This window comes from Drosophila suzukii, chromosome 2R (genome assembly GCF_043229965.1).
Source record: "Drosophila suzukii chromosome 2R, CBGP_Dsuzu_IsoJpt1.0, whole genome shotgun sequence".
In the NCBI taxonomy this organism is placed as follows: Eukaryota; Metazoa; Arthropoda; class Insecta; order Diptera; family Drosophilidae; genus Drosophila; species Drosophila suzukii.
This window is the reverse complement of record NC_092081.1, coordinates 5483766-5502308: the sequence shown is the minus strand read 5'-3', so window position 1 is coordinate 5502308 and position 18543 is coordinate 5483766. Positions and strand designations below refer to the sequence as shown.

The following is an 18543-nucleotide window of genomic DNA, read 5'->3' as shown; positions in this document are numbered from 1 at the left end:
CAAGTTGAATGCCCTGAATGAAGCTGAGATAGCCCAATTGCCCAGGTCGGAACGACAACAGCTATCCAGAGAAAGAATAAAGGAAAGGATACATCAGGCCTACGAGAAAGCAGCGAAGAGTTATAACTTAAAGGCCCGAGAGATTCGATACTCACCGGGACAAGAAATATACAAGAGAAACTTTGTCCTAAGTGACTTCAGCAAGAATAGAAATTCCAAGTTTTGCAGAAAGTACACTAAATGTCGAGTCACAAAAGCGTTGGGAAACTCTTTGTACGCTCTAGAAAACTTGCGCGGCAATCCTTTGGGAGTTTTCCATGCAAAGGATCTGAAACAATAGTGCCCGGCTAGCAAATCACACTCACCAGGCATTAATCTCAGGGTTGTGGGCGGTGGCCTACGTTGGGAAGTACAACCAGCAGAACACGCACATCCTCCACTCCAGTTCCGAGACGAGCATCGAAACCGTAGTGTGCTTGTTATGTGCTAAATGATAAGGAAATATGCACAAGTTGTAAATTTAGCAAAGCTGTTTACATTAGGACTGATAACGATAGTCGAAAAATCGATACAACACTATCGACGACTCGTGAGTTCAGGGAGTCGTGCAGCTTGGACAAGTCATGGAACTGGTTCCTTAAACCGGATAACTCCCAAATGAACCAAGGTTTAAATTCGGAAAGTTTGAGTGGTTTTTGGGCTAAGAGAGGCTTGAAAAATTGAAACAAGCAAGGGTGTTTAAAAGGGCAAATATAGTTGGTCGCAGACGGTTCTGGTGGACAAAAAAAAATATATAAGATTAGAAGTCAAGTTCCAAATATTCCGTGAGGGAAAAGTCTGGAGCAGGAAAATATTCTGACGTAAGGAGAGACGAAGACCAGCCACCAGGAGGAGACCTACATTTTCGACAGGAAAATTGGCCGCTCATCCTCGGGTGGCCCCAGGTTTTTATTCGCCCCTTACATTTGCCACAGAATTAGCAAAAGGTTCCCGAAAGCTACAAGCGGCAAACCAATTCAAAAAGCCGAAAATTAATACAACAAAATTTGAGACTGATGATATTAATTATGTAACCCGCCCAAATTAAGTTATTCCTAATTATATCCATTTAAATTATTTATTTATTTAACCTATTTATTTACTATTGGAATATTGTTTATTGTTATTTATTTATTTATTTATATATATATATATGTGTTCCCTGTGAAAGTGCGGTACCGTAGGTAGGGTTATAAAATGTTAAAATTTAAGCAAAAATTATGAATTATAACGTGAAAACGAAATGAAGTCGTGTGAGTAGAGATTCGTGTTGGGGGTGAGATGAGTTAGGCGAGGTAGCAGGATCCACCGACCAGGATTGGGAGATGTGTCCAAATGATGTTGAAGGATACACTCATGGTTGGGAGGGACTCCAGGACCACAATAAGATCTGTGTTGTCCAGTCCAGATGTTCGAGAAAAATCCGTCGTGAAATTGCCAGTTGTCCGAGTTTGAATTTCCGTTTTGTTTGTTTTTTTTTTGTTGTGTCTGCTGCGTAGACAACAGTGTTGGTTGTTCCCCTCCCTGGGATGTTCGTTGACTAGCCGGCATATACACTGCGCGAAAAGCAGGACACGACACATTTGGTAAAAAGATGTGCGATATGTGTGTGCAAAAGATGTGCCTAGGACAACAGCGTATATGATCATTTTTCATTATCTATCTGTACCAATCATTGAAGGTTTCTCGACATTTAATTCATTGCCGAATTAGCAGGTCCCCGATGCTTAGATGCTATAATGTACAGGATCAGATAATCAGAAATATTTCACTAAGGGGCATAATCAAATCCGGGATTGTTGTACTTGAAACAGGCTATCTTGAAATGTAAAGATGCCTCCTCAATATCAGATATTCGTTTTAGCTGCTGCTCGATTTTCTTGCCGCAGGAGTTTGCAGGTGCAGGTACTTTTGGAGGTGATCGTTCTGATGGCGCAATACTGGACACTAAAATAAAAAATACACAAATAAATATTAGAGCGCGTATCACTACTAGTTGGCTAACGCACCTTGATAGATGATCTCCCCGGTATCTTGCAGCCGTAACTGTTTGCCGGACCTGTGCCCATTAATCACCGTTCGGGTTGTATGCTCCGGTAGAAACTCCTGGTACTGCTCTTGCTCCTCCTCCACCTCCTCTTGCTCCTCATCTGGTTCTTCCTGATCCACATGCTCCTCCACCAATTCCTTAATGTCCACTGGAGCTGTAACGTCTCGATACATCGACTCGGAGGAGAAAATTTGGAGAGCTCTATTTTCCAGGGGAGTCAAGATATTGCTCTTATCATCCGAACTCAGGCTGCGTCGGAACTTGGCGCGTGTGCTGTTCTTCCAGTCATTGAGGCGCTAGAAGAGGAAAACGGTGCATGGTCTAGTAGGGTTCTATATGGGATATATGCATATAAGACTATACCTTTCGCCATTCTTCAGGCGCTAAAGTAGGACCAACAGGGCACTTGTTTAGTTCATCGCTCAGCTCTTTCCACTTTTTCCCATCCTGAGTCCGTCCCAGTTTGCTGGCCGACATGAGGGGATTAACCTCCATGAAGTCCAGATACACTTCGTACTGGAAATAGGATGTGCGTTTGTTGCGACGATTCATTTTGTACGCGATTTTAAGCCAACAAATTGTAAACAAGCAAATTGAAACCGACGCCAATGCAATGAGCGAGGAACTATCGATAGCCCGAGCAGTGCAGCCTTACCACTTTGAAAAATAAAATACCAACATTTTAGAAGAGTATAAACAATACTGAAATACTCGGCTTGTCAATTTCAAAAGAAGTCTCCAATCTCACTGATATTTCACTAACAAAATTGGGGATAGAATATAATTTCCGAGTATAACTTTTAACTAAAAACTGATTTTCCTCTACAATAGTAGGATTTGAAGCCAAAGTCACACGAAAACTAGTTACTTACCAAGTCCAAAACAGTTTGAACAGAAATTTCCAGAAGCTTGTTACACAAATATTTGAAACCGAAGTTTAATTTAGTTTAATCTAGTTTTTTCCATTTTGCACGGCTGATATAAAAAATTTATTGAATTCACAAGGGAGATTTCCATTTATCTCAATAATATTCAACAACTTTACCCAAAATTAAATCAAGGAACCCCTAAGCTTAGAATTAATTTATAATATTTGTAGCAATCTCAAACAAAATATTTAAAAACGTTTGTACCTATCTTTTCGTACCTATTTCGTATATTAAAAAGAAGTCGGACACCCGTGGTTTTACGTATTTTTCGGTCCGCGGCGAACGGTCACATCACAGTGCACAAAAAACCGAGTTTCCTGCATTTTCAGGTACCATAATAACCGATTTACAGTGCGATTTCCGTTCTGAAAACAGTGCTATAATCAGCGTCATACCTTTGAGCGCCCATTGGACCGGTCGGGAATACGGATAATGTGGCCACTGGCCCGTAAAAGGCCCGTGGAAAACGACGCATGAGACCCGAATTGCGAACCAGATGATAGGGTAGCGTGCCAGCGAGAGCGAGTGAGAGAGGGCGAGAGGAACAGAGAGAGAGGAGGCCAGAGTAGACACAAAACTCCGAGCGGAGTTCTCGCCCATTTTCCGGCCGATTTCGCAGTCTATATAGTCGATATATAGTCGCCGGTATGGCGGAGGAGAACCCGGGCGGCAATGCCGGCGATGTGCCCGATTCGGGAGCGGACGAGGTGGGCGCCTCGGTGATCGTGGAGCCGGGATCCGAAGGATCCAATGCCGGACCCCATACTCTGCCGGCTGCGGCCATGAAGTTTGCCGATCTCACCGAAAGCGGCAGTGAGTCCGGTGACAACGAGGCCGAGGAACCCGCTCCCGCCGGCCCGGACAATCCGGGAAACGCCAACAGTGAGCCGGGGACCAGTGCATCCGCCGCGGAGGAGAACACCGCCGCAGAGCGCTCCTCGCCGCCGCCCAACTGCGCCATCTGCTTGTCCCGCTGCAAGAGGAAGTGTTTCACGGACTCCTGCATGCACCAGTTCTGCTTCAAGTGCCTGTGCGAGTGGAGCAAGGTGAGTATTCCGCAAGCTAACCAACCACAAAGCAATCCTCTAAAGCAATTATCCTTTATGCCAGATCAAACCCGAGTGCCCGCTGTGCAAGCAGCCCTTCAAGACCATCATACACAATGTCCGCACCCTGGACGACTACGACCGCTATCCGGTGCAGAGCTCTTCGCCAGTTCCGCCAGATCATCCCTCCTTACGCTTCCATATAGTAAGGCGTCCCAGGTACATGCCTCTGGTGCAGAACCAGGCCGTCATGACCAACGACATAGAGGCCGGCATAGCAGCAGGGGCTGCAGGAGAAGAGGTCCTGCCGGCAGCCGAGGTGGCGGCCGGCAGGCACTCGTACAGCCGCTTCGAGCCCTACAGAGTGGAACTGATGAACTACTACCGACACGACCAGGATGCCGCCACATCGGGCTCGTTGAGCCAGCTCTGGCGGCGCTACGTGTACGACAGAAAGCTGTATGCCCTGCCCGTCAGCGACAGCTTGACGGGACATTTCCGCGAGTGGAGTGCCCGCTTTTACAGGTGCGTTTTGATACGTTCCCAACTGCCTAGCCCATACTAAATACCTTTTTTAATTTCCCATTGTAGAAACAATCCCGCCCAGATGCATCGCCTGATGCCTTGGATACATCGCGACATTGTGTGCTTGCTGAGGAATGCCGCACACAGCGTGAGCACTGTGATGCAGCTGATGAACGACATCCTGCCCATGACCAATATACTGGGTCCCACATTCCGTCGCCGGCTGTCACCGTATCTGGGCGAGCGCACCAGCCACTTCATCCACGAGCTGTTCAACTTTGCCCGCTCCCCCTTCGACATGATCGGCTACGACCATGTGGTTCAATACTCGGCTCGCGTGGCCGAGGAGGTGGAGGTGGACCTGTTAGACATGGTGGAGACCCAGTCGTCGAACGGCGATGATCTGCACCTGGAGGTTGGTGACAGCGATGGAGATGCCGTCAATGCGGACTTCTCCAACGACTGGAGTCCCCCAAGTGGACGTCCGTCGACCAGTGTGATTGTGACCAATCCCGGTGCTACACATTCCTTCAGCGTGACAATGGCCAGCGATGGCAGTGAGCTGCCAGGCATCTCTATACGCCGTACAACCACATCAAATGTTGGCTCACAAACGGTGGCTATCAACCTAAGTATGAGGCGCCCGGCGGCTGTTGCCAGCGAGGAGGCGGAGGTCATAGAGATCGACGATGGCGATGCAGCTGCAAATGCCGAAGTGGCGGCCATCAATGATGGCAGCAATCCTAGCAGGAGACACGCGGGCGCCACTCTCCCAGTGAGTGCCCACATCGAACTGCAGAGCAGCAGCAGCTCTGGCGATGAAGACGAGTGCGTCTTTGTGCTGGAGCTAAAGCCACCTCACCTGCGCACTCCCGAGCAGGTGAGCCTGGACTCGAATAGTGACTCTGATGTGGTTTTCGTGAATGAGCAGAATGAGGCTCCGCCGGCTGCAAGTCTTGGCGACCAGGCGATACAATCGCCAGTGGATCAGTCCTCCAGAGATCAGGCGTTGTTCTTTGGTCCCAGCACGAGTGCAGCGGCTAACAGAGGCAAGAACTGGAAGCTTGTGATGGCAGAAGCGCGTCGCCTTGATGAGTTGCGCACAGTGCGCTCAACGCGATCGAAGAGATCGCGCCAGCGGTCCTCCGTCCCTGCCCGTAGTTCCAGTGCTAGTGGAAGCAGCAACAGCACCTGCAGCAGCTCCTCCTTCCACTTCAGCAGCAGCAGCGATGACGACAGCAGTGCTAGCAGCACGTCCAATGTGGAGCCAGCCAAGAAAAAACCACGCAAGCTACCGAATAAAAGACGCACTGAAAAAGCCTCAAATCGAAAAGCAACATCTCGCAAACGGAAACGCCAGGTGAAGGATGTAAAGCAGAAACAGGCTAACGAGGAGTCAGCTCGGGCGGCAGCTCTAGAGAGGCGGCTAGAGCAGCTGCTGCATGGCGAACAGAAATCACAGCAGCAACCGGAAAGCAGTAGTTCAAGCCCTAGTTCGTCTGACGACGAATCAGCTGGCGATAGCAGCGATACATCTGGTAAGAGGCATTCAAGAGTAGGCTTTTCTTATCGCCGCTGAGTTGACAGAAAGTTTCCGGTGTAGATGAATCAGCACATATTTATTTCACCATATTATCTAAATACTTACCAAAAAAACTAATTACAATCATTTAATAGGCATAACTTCAGTGTTATCTTTGATAAAACTGCTTGAAAATCAGTAAATGTGTAATCATTATCTTACTGTTTACAATGGACATTTGGTTATATCTTATAAATTGATTTGCTCGGCGGAGACATTTGTACAATAAGTCTTGTAAAGAATATTATTCACTTAATACATCTGGTCAGATCTTTCCGATGTTATAAAACTTATAGACTCCTTATGTAAACGAAAAATGTTTTACGAGGGCTCTACTACCTTTTAGATTGTATATCAAAATAACTTATCTTTACATTTTCCATAGGTCAACCCAACCCCAATAACAACAACACTAGCAGTGATGATTCTGATGATGATAGCACTGAAAACCTGCGGCTTAGTGCTTTGCGGGCCACACTAAAAGCAGAGGCACCGCTGGAGGATAGAAAACCACTAAAACTGGAGCTCCAGATGTCCGACACAAATACAAGGGAACAACAGCAGGAAGGGCCCCAAAATACAGAGGTGGCACCAGCGCCAACAGAGGACACCGAACCGGGATGCAGTGCTCCAAAGCGGCGCCGAAGCTGCAGTAACAGCAATCAGTCCAGCCAGAGCGCCAGTTTGGCCAGCAGCTCGACAGCCACATCGAGTTCGGCTCCGATGAGTTCGTTTGGCTGGAGGGCAGCAGGATATGCTGGCGATCCCCTAACGCGTTTCAATGTGGAAGTGGAGGAGCACGATATAGCAAACTCTTTAATAGAACTATCCACGCTGACGCAACCGAGGGAGGTAGGCCTTTTCAACGAGCAGTCTAATTCGGGAGAGATTTCCCTCAGTTCGCTGCGCAATACTCTCCGCGGCAGCTCTAGAGCTCTGGAGGAGGATGACGCAAATCTGGGTATCTATTTTGGAGCAGATGCGGATCCTGATGCCAGCAATGAACAGAACAGCTTTTCCCTGGGGGCTGCAATCGACGTGGTTGGAGAAGCAGAGGTGGGGACCGCCGAGGATACAGCCACTGCCACTGAAGAACAAGATGAAGATGACGAAGACGATGATGAAGAAGGTGAAGATGAACAGGAAGAGGGAAAGGCTGAGGAGGACGAAGAGGATGAGGATGATAGTGACAACAACGACGATGAGGAGGGGGTTGATCGGGAGTTACTAGCGTTTCTAGCATAAGCTACCGACATTGATTTTCATTTAAGTTGTTAATTTAAAGGAATGTTAAATTGGTTTCCGTCTTGTCTTGTTCCGATTCCTAAGCCCCTGAACCCAATAAAGTAATAATACGTGTAACTTGCTATGTAAGTAACTAAAACCAGTAAGCTTAAGCTCAAACTAGATGTATTCTAGGCCTAGGATTGCCATTTTAAGTTGTACATATTCAGACACCAATATCTTGATATAAATATATATATAGTTACGTTTACACACCTATCAACTGCAACATTGATTTAGTGTTCTCGCATACATATATGTAGCCCACCCCAAAAATCCATTCGATGACCCGCAGATCGCCCCCTTCCTATCCCCACATCGGTTGTAAATGTATTTATTTAAGTTAACCACAGCCTACATATACTAACTATAAACAATGGCAACTAACTTTACTGTTCTTAGCTTATAAATCATAGATCTAGCTCTGATCAATATATGGCGAGAGTGTTAATGTTTTTGCATAAATGGGCGTGGCCAGTTATGAATTTTAGAGTACTCAGCATACAAAGAACAAACATCATATATAACACGAATCAAATACATAATAAATGTAAAGATTAAATGTAAAACATTAGCATTTTATTGTTTACCCTTAAAAAAATGGGTGTAAAGTCTGGAAAATTTTCTACAAATCGCAAAGGTTACCCCGAAAAACTGCGACTTTTACAACGTTTTCGATTTCGAAATTTATCAGCGGACAAATTATTTCACTTCAGTGATGTTGTTGCAGAGTTGCATTTCTTGAAGCGCTTTAGGAAAAACAAAGAGGTGACAACTCTGGCCTTAACACACAAGCAATAGAACTTCATTTAATCAGTCTGGGATAAATATTTCTGGTATAAATAACATATTTTACATATTTAACACACCTTTGGTTTTTATTAATTTATTATTTCCAGTGAGGTGTGATTAAATAAGTTTTTCCTTTGAATAAGTTCCTTATGGCTGCTTGGGAATGTTCCTAATTGCATCGTGTAAAAAGCCTTAGGTCTAAACACAACTGGCCAATTTTACTATCGCATCGTGCAAAGTGTCGGTAAAAAAGGGAGATAGCCTCAGCGTAAGTGTCAGTAAAAAAGGGAGATGCAAGATCTGGCTGGGAACAAACGGCACGAAACAAGAAAGAAGAAGAAAAAAGAAAGAACGATGGAATCAAATTGACGGAATGGAAGAAATGGAATCAAAACTTGCTTACAGTTTCCAATTTTGCGGATTTGTATAATTGAAATTTATTTGTTTAGCTTTTGTAAAGTAAATAGTGCCGTATTACTTGGGGAAAAACCAGTGCGTAAGTGACAGACACCATAGGAACGATGGAGTCAAATTTTTGATTGACAATTCCAGGAATTTCTCAGTCGCAGCTAAAGTTTTGCTTTTGAAGAATCTAAGTGAAGTCGATCGAGAAACGTCCAACGAAAAATGATGCCCCGGCACATGGTCAACTGGCGGGTGTACGTCTATGCCAACTCGCTGTATTCCTTCCCAAATCGCGAGAAGCCCGACTTTCGCGACTGGTCGCCCCAACATTTTCGGTGAGTTTGGTCCCAAACAGACCTTCCTGATAAGCAGCTTTTCTCCTCCTTCTTTCTCAGCCGCAATCCCTTCGAGATCCATAGGATTATGAACTGGGTGAACCGTGATGCGTCGGTGCTCGTGAAGTCCGGCAAAACTAATATTTTGCTTCTGTACGAGACCATCTTAAATCTGCTACCTCGTGTTAGCATTAAAAGCTTGGAGTTCTGCTCGGCGGTGGCCAAGTATTTTGGCGGCAAGACCCAGCACTTCACCCATGAACTGATTAACTTTGCCCGATCCCCGTACGATGATATAATATCGTACGAGTGTAATACTCTGTACAGGCCTTTGGCGGAGAATGGAGCCAAATCTTCATCGATGGCCTGGGATTCGTCCTCCACACTGCACAACTTCGTGGAGTTCTCCCGCTGCATTAACTACGATGACTGCGGTGGCTTCGAGGCGGATCTGGCGCTGGAGGATGAGGATTTCGGGGAGCTAGATGATATGATGATAGAGCGCTTCAACCGTCCTTTCTTTGTGGAGATGGACGGCGAAGTTGTGGCACCCAGAGTGACCCAAAGCACGTTGATTCAACCAGCTAGCCAGCAGGCTAGTCAGGTGAACCAGCCAACTCAATCCCAACCAGCGACACAAGGCCAACACCAGCCGGCTCAGCACTCCCAGCAGACTGGACAACGGGCATCGCAACCAGGACTTCAGAATGCGGCCACCTCTGCCGGCCTTCAGCTGGAGGATCTGGAACTCGAGGTGGCCATCGAGCGCAGCATGTTTGAAGGAGCCGCCCAAGCAGCCGCCCAAGGAGCCGCACAAGGAACCGCCCAAGGAACCGCCCAAGGAGCAGCCCAGGGATCCTCCCAGGGATCGGGGTTCACTCTGGCAAGCGAGTTTGTCCTGCCCAGCGGACGGGTGGTACGCCTTGCCCATCCCAGCAGCCGTGTGGTGCGCAATGCCCACGGATTCGGTTTGGTAAGTGTACCACCACCACAAGCGGCCGCCACCGGCGATACCACTGCCTCCGCCCAGAATCCTCAGGCACGCAGCACTGGACTTCGGGCTCGACGTCGCCGCCCGCCACACTCAAGCTAAGATAAGTCCCTAATTACAATGTTCTGTTGCAACACTTTCAACCCATGTTTAAAACAATCGATGCTCTCTCAAGAGCACAAAAAGGGTTTCAAACACATTAAAAATTGATAACGATAACGGCATTTGATAACTAAAAAGGGATGGCCCATCAATAAGGACAGGCCGTGGAAAATTGCGTGCCAAATATGCCTTCAGCGCATATTTCCCTTTGTCTTAATTTCGGCTGAAAAGGTAGCAGCCAATCCCCACCCTCATCCCATGTCACATGGCGCATGAAAAATTGAATTACACGCACTTTTGCGCATAAACGAGGGCTGAAAAAAATACAAAAATGTTGAGTGAAAAATGCGGCCGATTTAGGGTTTTCGCTGGAGGAAGAGCCGGCCTTTCAGGAGTTACGGGAATTACGGGTGCCCCAGATGCTTGTGGTACCAAATTCACGGCCAGAAAATCGAGTTAAATATTCCTTTTTTCAGCGAAGCTTACTTGTCCCTCCCTTTTTTTCGGCAAAAGGTATAATATAATTGTCCTGTCGTACGGTAATTCAATGCATATTTGATTTTATGATTCCGTCGGCACAAAGGAGCATTAATGCATATCGAATGAGGCCTTCTGAAATCGAATCGGATCATAATTGTCAGGGGGCGTACTTCGGCCATTAGGCCCTCTAACTGAAGATGAAAGGTGCCGCATGACGTCGGTTTCTAATTTTATCATATTTACTTTTTGATATTCAAAAATTTCAGGGCCTCTTAACCTAATAGAATTTATAAGCTGAAGAAATAGTTTTCTAAGACAAATGTGTATATTTTACCGCAATACTACCAAACATAAAGAGGATATCCTCATTATTAGAAGAATTAATTCAGAGTTTACTCTATTAACTCGACAATTTACTGATACCCAAAGAATAATTTGCAAAATCAAATCGAACTATAATGGCCAAGAAAAGAACTTGAACCGTCAGGCGAAGCCAACTGCAGATGAAAAGTGCAGCTTGAAGCTGTCTAAGGGACTCCATCACCGCCAGAATCTCGGCTTAGCTCTGGAAAGTTATCCCTCAGTCTAGATGTCATTAGGGTTTTGTCGGCTGCATTTGCTTGGCTCGACTGACAAACTAATTTGCGTAATGTTGACGAAAACTTTTTATTTGACTTGCTGACTTGGCCCAAAGCCCGCCACCCGACACCACCCCGTTTTTTTCGTGAAAGACAGCCAAGAAATAAAAGCGAGACGATTCAAAACTTTCTGCCAGTTTGCACTGCATTTCAAGATGTTAAAATGGGGCGGGTGGCAATTGTCGTGATGCGGTGCTCGGGCGGAAAGTAGTTTGCCTGCCTGGATTTAAGTTTGAGTTGCAAATTACGCGCCGACTTGAATTAAACGTTTCAGATATCACGCATACGCACCGCTGCCTCTAAGGCGCCAGCCGAAGGATCTTTAATGTGCATTTCATGAAAATGACGGCTCGATCTGCATAAAATAATCATATATATGTATATACCATCGCTTAGGGGCCGAGATTTTCCTGGACCCCAACGAATTATCTCGCATAAGTGTTCGGTTCCGAGTGGATTTCGCTGTTTGGTTTATCTCAAATTATGCGCGTGGCGTTGGAAAATTAAAATAATTTCCACATTCGCCACGGCGAGTAATTAATCAAGCCTGCCCCTAAATTATATGCGGCGCGGGAGTTATGAGTTCGCATTTAGACCCAATGTTTTCGGCCTGGCCCTGATTTATGGGTGTCCTCCGGCCACCTGGCGCCCCCGCCGCTCATCGCCTTTCCTAACCCTGCAGAAAACTCTGACAATCCGCTCATCGTCCCGCTCGATATCCCGCTGCAATGTGTCACTTTCGGTTTTATTCTTGTCTCGGCTTAGATTTCCGCGCCCGACATTTTCTGAGTTCTCCGTAGAAAGCCCTTCTTCCGTGGATTTTGATTTTGCACGGAAAGAAAGATAGGTGTTCCAAGTCTCAAGAAATAAAACAAATTCCAAATTAATTGAAGTATATAGATGTAAATATAATTCACTTTCAATATTGGCTATTTGTTGGAAATTGAAATACGCTTTTTTAACATATCCTTGTAATCCTATAAACTACAAATATTCATATAAATGGGAGAGCGGGAAATATAAAACATTATTTCTCTGCTTACAAAATGCAGGGTCGTTTTCTTGATTGTCAGTTAACCTTTCTCGGATAGACTGTTAAGATTCATGATTCCTAGTTATAAACCAGAAACATTATAAATGGGAAATTTTATTTCTGATGTTCTTGATTCTTAATTATAAACCAAAAAAGTTCTTATAAGTGGGACTGCGGGAGATATAAAAAGTTATTTTACTGCTTTCTTAATGTAGGGTTGTTTTCTCTAGTGCCGGTTAACCTTTCTCGGAAAGACAATGTGCCTGTTGAGAAATGGTTTATTTTTTGTGAAAGTTAACGCTAACTGGTACTCGGACTAGCTGTTAGGTATGCGTTTGCTCTATAAAGCGACAGCTAACAGAAACCATGGCGACTCGGATTTAATAAATTATAGACGTCAAAACAACCGACATGCTTTTACGGCAATGTTATCCAGTGGTTAACTTAGTCGGACAGAAATTTTCAGCATGTCTGGTTCCCTTTTGCACCTTTATTTTCTCAGTGCATTCGGCTGTTTTCCCCTTTCGACATTTGCCAACTTTAATATGTTGGCACAGCACGGAGGCACGGCTCTCGCGTCGAGTTTCCATTACATTGCAGCGGAAGCCGGATGTTGAAATTGTTGAGGTTGCTTCGCCTGCGTGGAAAACTTTGGTTGTGTGCGGGTGTAAGCAGCTTAGCAGACTCCTTCGACGGCTGGCGATGTTGAGGAAATTGCCAGGAATACCATGGCTACCGCGACGCGATTCGAAATCGAATCCGGGCGCAAACACGAAACCCAATCGCGGTCCTTTCTTTAAACGTTCAATCAAAAACATCGCACGGGTTCTCGAGGAGTGATTCAATTTTCCCGCAATTGTCGCAGCTTAACTCTTAAGCAGAGGCTCCCTCGATTACTTAAACGATTTGAAGTGGAAAAGCCATAAAACAGTCATCGCTTTTCAATAAACATGTATACTTTGAATTTTTATCCAGGACTCAGCACTAAAATAAATTTGCAATCTCACTTAAGGAGCAATCAGCCATATATTTCGGCTTTTCATTTAGGTCAGCAACCAAATTGGTCAAGTAACAGGAAATAAATTGCATATATCGAAGGCAGCATTTAATAAAGTTTCAATCTAAAATGGTAATATGAGTACAAAGAAAGTTCTCTTGATACAGTATTACATTTGGTTATTACATATTTTGCAAATGCTTAATTAAAATATATTTGCCATCACGCTTTAAGGAGCTGATCAATCAGCTGTATATTTCAGCTTTTCAGTTCAGTCAGCCCTCAATTTCGCCAAGTAACTGTGAAATAAATTGCAAATATCAGAGGTAGCATTTAATTGAGTTTTAAACTAAAATGGTAATATGAGTACAAAGAAAGTTATCTTGAAACTGAGCTAGTCTGATTACTATTTATCTGGCAAATGCTTAATTGACTGTAATTTAGGTTAGGAATATAGGTTATTTTCCTGGAAACATGTTGGTAAATATACGGCGAGTTTATTTCAACAATTCTGGGTAACAAGAAATACAACACTATTTGTGTTTGATTTTAACAGCAATTCAAAGAAATCGAATGCAAATGTGCCCTGAATCGATTTCCGAGAAAATGCACTGTATTAAAGCGTTGACTTTAAAATGGTTGAAATAAATGTTGCGATTTTTAAATTGCCGATTTTCCGATACTTTAATCTACGTTTGCCTGTTGCGTGACATTCGATATTCGTGTTTTTCCTTTCCGCTGCCGATGATTTTCCCCGTAGCTGACTTTCCACTTTCTTGCCGGAGAAAGTGCGTGTGTCATAAATCTACTCCCGCGCCTTTCGCTTAAAATCAAGCTATTTATCACAGGGCGGTGGGGACGACGTCATGCTGCTGCGGTGGCAGCCGGGAAACAAGGATACAAGGGTGCCTGGATGCTGGGATGGTGGGATGCCAAGATGCCGGAATGCCAGGATGCCACCGTGCCGCACCCTCTTATCATCATCGAAGTGGGAAGCGGAGGCGCATATGTTCCGTAGCTGTTGGTGCCTCTCCGCAGTATTTTTTATGGGTCTGCCAGCGCGGACCGCCTGCTGAGGTAGAAAGTTGCGGACAACAAACTTTTCTTCCCAACGCTCGGCTCCGCTCCCATTTTCGCCATGGCTTCGACTCCCCGGTGCGTGCGAAGGTGACAAGAATCCGGTAATTTGTGCCTCCAAGGTTAAATGTTAATGTTTGCCATTATACAAACATTTGACGTTCTGTTTTGGCAGCAGCAAACGGGTTATGAACACGTGCGACAGCAGTCCGAGCGGTCCTCGTTGCGTATACGTAATTTTTTATGCTGCTGCTAATTTGACGGGCGGCAGGTAATAACGCTCCCCCGGCCAGAAGTTTCCCTTAGTTTGCTTAGGCTGCCGGCCATAATTTGAAGAAGCCAAACTAAACATGGCCAACGACAATGTTTACGCTTAACTGTTTTTAGCCACTGAACGGAGTTGGCGAGCCCAAAGGTCATACAGTAGGACATCCGAAACTTGTACTTAATACTCAAAAAAGATTCCAGATGTAGAATATTTAAAGTCTCTAAAAATTTAGAAACAAATTGCGGGAGTAAATTTATAGTTTTTCAGTTAATTTTTAATTTAATTAATTTTTTTTCAGTTAGTCTTAATGTGTATTAAAGCAAAAAAACATGACCTGACACAAAAAAAATATTATCAACATCTTAAATTATTTATTTATAATTCAAGCCATTAAACAACCAAATATAATAGATACTAAAGAAAATTAAAAAAAAAAAAATACAAATGTGAAAAAAGTACCTATCAAATTCCTACATATTTTAGACAGGGCGGTTTTATAAACATACTGAGTAAATTACATTTACAAAAAGATTTAAAAGATGTACTTGTTATTTTTCCTGTCTTATATATGGTTTTCTAATTAATTTGTTATAAACTATTTCAATTTTACAGAAAAAATTGTATTTTTATTTTAGTTTTAAAAATAGTTTTCTGACACTTTCAAGAGAATTTTAAAAAATTAACTTTGGAATTCAACTTATAGAAGTGGGACTGTATTTGCGTGATGACCTTTTGGGTCTGACTTGCGAGAGACTTGAAATGGCTGCTAGGCGACCGTCTTAATGGCAGCTCCAAATGTTGCTAATGTTAATTTAAGAAAATATTCCGACCCGGCCATGTGCGTGTGAGGGTGGGTGTGAGGGTGTGTGTGAGTGTTGCCTGGAAACACTTGCGGTGCGGCAACATTTGTGCATTATTATTTGCGGTCAAGTCTTTTGTGGCTTGGCCTTTTAGCATATCCAAACCCCTTTGGAGCCGCAGCAAATAGCTTTGCCAGCAGCGAACTAATTAAAGAAATATTCATTTCAAAATACTTGTAGCTCCGGCGGAAATTACACACCCACACCCACGCCCCCACACACACTCGCGCCTCGACACACCGCTTTGGCTTCGCATTTGTGACGTGCATGAGGCAATCAATTACGGCGAACCGTTTTGCCAAAAAAAGCGTGTTGCCTACTTTCCGGCGCCCGCGTGTTTGCCAACACAGCAGCACAATTAATTATGTACATCGGAGCCCCTTTTTCCCACCTCCGCCTTCCGTGTCCACACCCCCTTTTCTCTGATGTTTGCCCAAGTCTGTGTTTGCCCACACAGGGGAAAAAAGAAGATAATTGGTGGGTTAGTTCGAACTGACAGGGTTTTTTTATAACAAGTGCTTGATTTCATCTCATTAAAATATTCATGGCGGTACGTTGTTAAATATGCTTTTGGACTATTAAAAAACCCTGTGAATATTGTATTCCGTCAATTAAATGAACAAAATGTTGATTAAAAAGAGCTGGATACTTTTTTAAATCATGATTTAAAATGTGTTATATCAAGAAAAGCACAGAAATCACAAGGGTTTTTAAATTATTTGTAAATGTAAATTAGAGGTGTGTAAAGGTATGCAATCAGATATATATATAGAATTCTTCATACTACTCACTGCATACTTTTAGACACCTTAGATTACATTTATCAGTGATTTTAAGACCGCTGTAATTTCTGTGGCACCAACCATGTCTTCAACAGCAAAATGAGATTTAAAAAAAGGTTTGGATACCTAAAAAATTGACTACCTTATATTAGAGTATCGTAAATCCTTTTAAGAGGTGACACAGGTGACAATAACTGTAAGCCAAATTCGATTAAACAGCCCATCAGTTCGTATTCCAACCGTATACTCAAATATGCAAAAGCACCACTTCATCAAGACCAAAGTCATTGACAACTGAATTTATAGGCTTCTATTATCGCAGTTTTAAAATCGTCAAAGAGTTCATTTATATAAATATTTAAATTTGGAATTTCTGACAGTGCAGAGAAAATGCGGAGGAGGATGAGAGTCATCCTTGAGCTTAGACGACAGCATATGCTCATGCATGCCTAATTACGATAAATCCTTGCCCTTGCCCGCTCTCACTTGCCAACTTTCGCCCTCACCCCGTTCCACTTTCACTCTCACTTTCTCTTTCGAGACAAACTTAGTTCGCGGGAACAAGCGCGCCCAAATGAAGTAGGCTGAAACAAAAACAAAAACAAAAACAGCAGCCGCACTTCACAAGGATCTCTTGTGTGTGTGTTCGTCCTCTTTGAGCGCATGAGTGTGTGTAGGCGTTCATAATTATGGCCGTATTTAGAGAAATTGGTTATTATGTGCTTAACGCCATTTGTCTGACTGGAAATAGTTTGTTTTCGGGGCCCCCCGTTGTTGGTAATGCCTTTGGGGAGGTGTGCTCAGCCAGTTTCTAAAACCGGAAATAACGCTCAAGAAGCCTTGTGGAGCTGTAGTTAATTACAGCTAGTATGAATTATTACTTACATTACTTTAAGTGGCGTCACGGAAAAGCAAACTTATGTATTACATTACGTACATAAATGTATTTAAATTGTTACAGCAGAGGAGTTGGTTCAAACGGTAGGTTTTATTTTAGTTATACTTTCCTATAAACCTAAAAATGATTAATGACATTATTTTAATAATGGAACATTAGGGAAATGGAAGAAGAGTCCTAAGGGAGGGTTTGGGAAACAAAACACTTTTCTTTAACTCTTAGTCTTTAAGTGCCTAAATAAAAACAGAACAAGCTAAAGGTAAGTTAGGTCTACTTAATCAAACAGCTTTCCCTAACTAGCTTTAAGCTAGGCCCACTACCAAAGCCACAAACCTAGTCCCTTGGATATTTTTATTAAAGTTTCCTGGGAAATTCCAATCAACCAGCAACTCTCGTGGCCACCCTCTTAGTTAGTTGTGCTTGGCCAATACTCGAAATTGTTTGCTAATTCGTTATTATTGCCACTTTGCCACGGTGCTCCTGTATTGGCTCCCCTTCCTTGGGCAATTAGCACAAGGCGATGGCTGGCAATGCCAAGTGTCCCCTCTTCGAGTGGCTTTCACTCAAAGATCCGGATTCCCTGCATGCATGTCCATCAATAATGTATCCTGGCGGCTCCTTGCTCCTTCGTTATGCCATCTGTCAATTGGCCATCCATCAGCTCTAATTAATCATGCTCGGGCCTAATGAGTGCTCTCAAATATGCAGGGAATGAATGGATGCCACTGTTTCAGACCGGCTGCTAATGGAAATGCTGCTCGGCACATGCGATACAATTGTCGCCGAATCAATAGCGTTGTTGCAGTGCTCACAATGCAATGCAAACACTACGCAATTTAAATTCCAAGAAAACCAACAACTGCGCATGAAAAACCTGCACCGGAAAAATTAACTTCAATGTTTTATAACTTTAAGCAAATAATTAGCCATGCTAGCATTTCCAATTTTTACAAAACCGATCCTTTTTAAAATCTCAAAAAAAATGACTTGTTCTTATTATGAGAAGTATTTACTTCTTAAAGGGGGTGCCACACAAGTCTCTAGAGTTCCAATATTACTTTTAAATTTAATTTAAGGTGTCTAAAAGTATGCAGTGAATAATGATAGCCGTTTTCCCATTGATAAAATGCACTTCACCTTAAAATTTATTTTGATGTGCCTAAAAGTATGCAGTGAATAAACTATTGCCATTTTTCCTATTGATTAAATGTACTTTTAAGCTTCAAATATATTGTTGCATACTTTTAGACACATTTAAATTCACGTGAATTTATTGAAATTAACGAGAATATATTTATTACCTTTTTCTTTGTTTTAGTTTAAACATTTAAACTACTGTTGTCGAATTCCAAGAAAAATAGAATGATTTCCAATTCTGCTGTTTTTTCTGCGTGCTCTAGAGGATACAGCTTTGCCTATGGCGATGTTAA

General features: G+C 43.5%; 3 protein-coding genes across 5 annotated transcripts; 2 read left to right on the top strand and 1 right to left on the bottom strand.

Annotated features, from left to right (window-relative positions):
• Positions 1 to 1705: 1705 nt before the first annotated feature.
• On the bottom strand, positions 1706 to 2732 carry LOC108018112 (uncharacterized). The gene is made up of 3 exons (XM_017085537.4): positions 2453 to 2732; positions 2049 to 2385; positions 1706 to 1986 (listed from the first exon to the last, which is right to left on the bottom strand). The coding sequence occupies exons 1-3, from the start codon at positions 2639 to 2641 to the stop codon at positions 1811 to 1813; spliced, it is 702 nt and encodes a 233-aa protein (XP_016941026.2). The 5' UTR covers positions 2642 to 2732; the 3' UTR covers positions 1706 to 1810.
• A 267-nt stretch (positions 2733 to 2999) lies between these two features.
• Topors (Topoisomerase I-interacting protein) lies at positions 3000 to 7678 on the top strand. Its single transcript, XM_017085536.4, has 5 exons — positions 3000 to 3347; positions 3406 to 4064; positions 4129 to 4589; positions 4656 to 6127; positions 6557 to 7678. Exons 2-5 carry the CDS (start codon positions 3666 to 3668, stop codon positions 7414 to 7416), a joined length of 3192 nt encoding a protein of 1063 aa, XP_016941025.3. The 5' UTR covers positions 3000 to 3347; positions 3406 to 3665; the 3' UTR covers positions 7417 to 7678.
• A 910-nt stretch (positions 7679 to 8588) lies between these two features.
• On the top strand, positions 8589 to 10183 carry LOC108017886 (uncharacterized). Of its 3 annotated transcripts, none has more exons than XM_017085052.4 (3): positions 8589 to 8739; positions 8800 to 8987; positions 9048 to 10182. In XM_017085052.4, exons 2-3 carry the CDS (start codon positions 8875 to 8877, stop codon positions 10078 to 10080), a joined length of 1146 nt encoding a protein of 381 aa, XP_016940541.3. In that variant the 5' UTR covers positions 8589 to 8739; positions 8800 to 8874; the 3' UTR covers positions 10081 to 10182. The 3 variants fall into 3 exon arrangements, with proteins under 3 accessions (XP_016940541.3, XP_070851080.1, XP_070851079.1); XM_070994979.1 differs by having other exon boundaries at positions 8596 to 8743; positions 8811 to 8987; positions 9048 to 10183; XM_070994978.1 differs by having other exon boundaries at positions 8597 to 8743.
• Positions 10184 to 18543: the final 8360 nt, after the last annotated feature.

Bases quoted from the DNA above. Each gene is read 5' to 3' on its own strand.
- LOC108017886 (XM_070994979.1), top strand. From the start codon at position 8,875: ATGATGCCCCGGCACATGGTCAACTGGCGGGTGTACGTCTATGCCAAC. The intron at 8,988-9,047 runs GTGAGTTTGGTC...CTTCTTTCTCAG, and splicing joins TGGTCGCCCCAACATTTTCG to CCGCAATCCCTTCGAGATCC.
- LOC108018112 (XM_017085537.4), bottom strand. From the start codon at position 2,641: ATGAATCGTCGCAACAAACGCACATCCTATTTCCAGTACGAAGTGTAT. The intron at 2,386-2,452 runs GTATAGTCTTAT...TTCCTCTTCTAG, and splicing joins CGCCTGAAGAATGGCGAAAG to CGCCTCAATGACTGGAAGAA. The intron at 1,987-2,048 runs GTGCGTTAGCCA...TTTTTATTTTAG, and splicing joins CGGGGAGATCATCTATCAAG to TGTCCAGTATTGCGCCATCA.
- Topors (XM_017085536.4), top strand. From the start codon at position 3,666: ATGGCGGAGGAGAACCCGGGCGGCAATGCCGGCGATGTGCCCGATTCG. The intron at 4,590-4,655 runs GTGCGTTTTGAT...TTCCCATTGTAG, and splicing joins TGGAGTGCCCGCTTTTACAG to AAACAATCCCGCCCAGATGC. The intron at 6,128-6,556 runs GTAAGAGGCATT...CATTTTCCATAG, and splicing joins CGATAGCAGCGATACATCTG to GTCAACCCAACCCCAATAAC.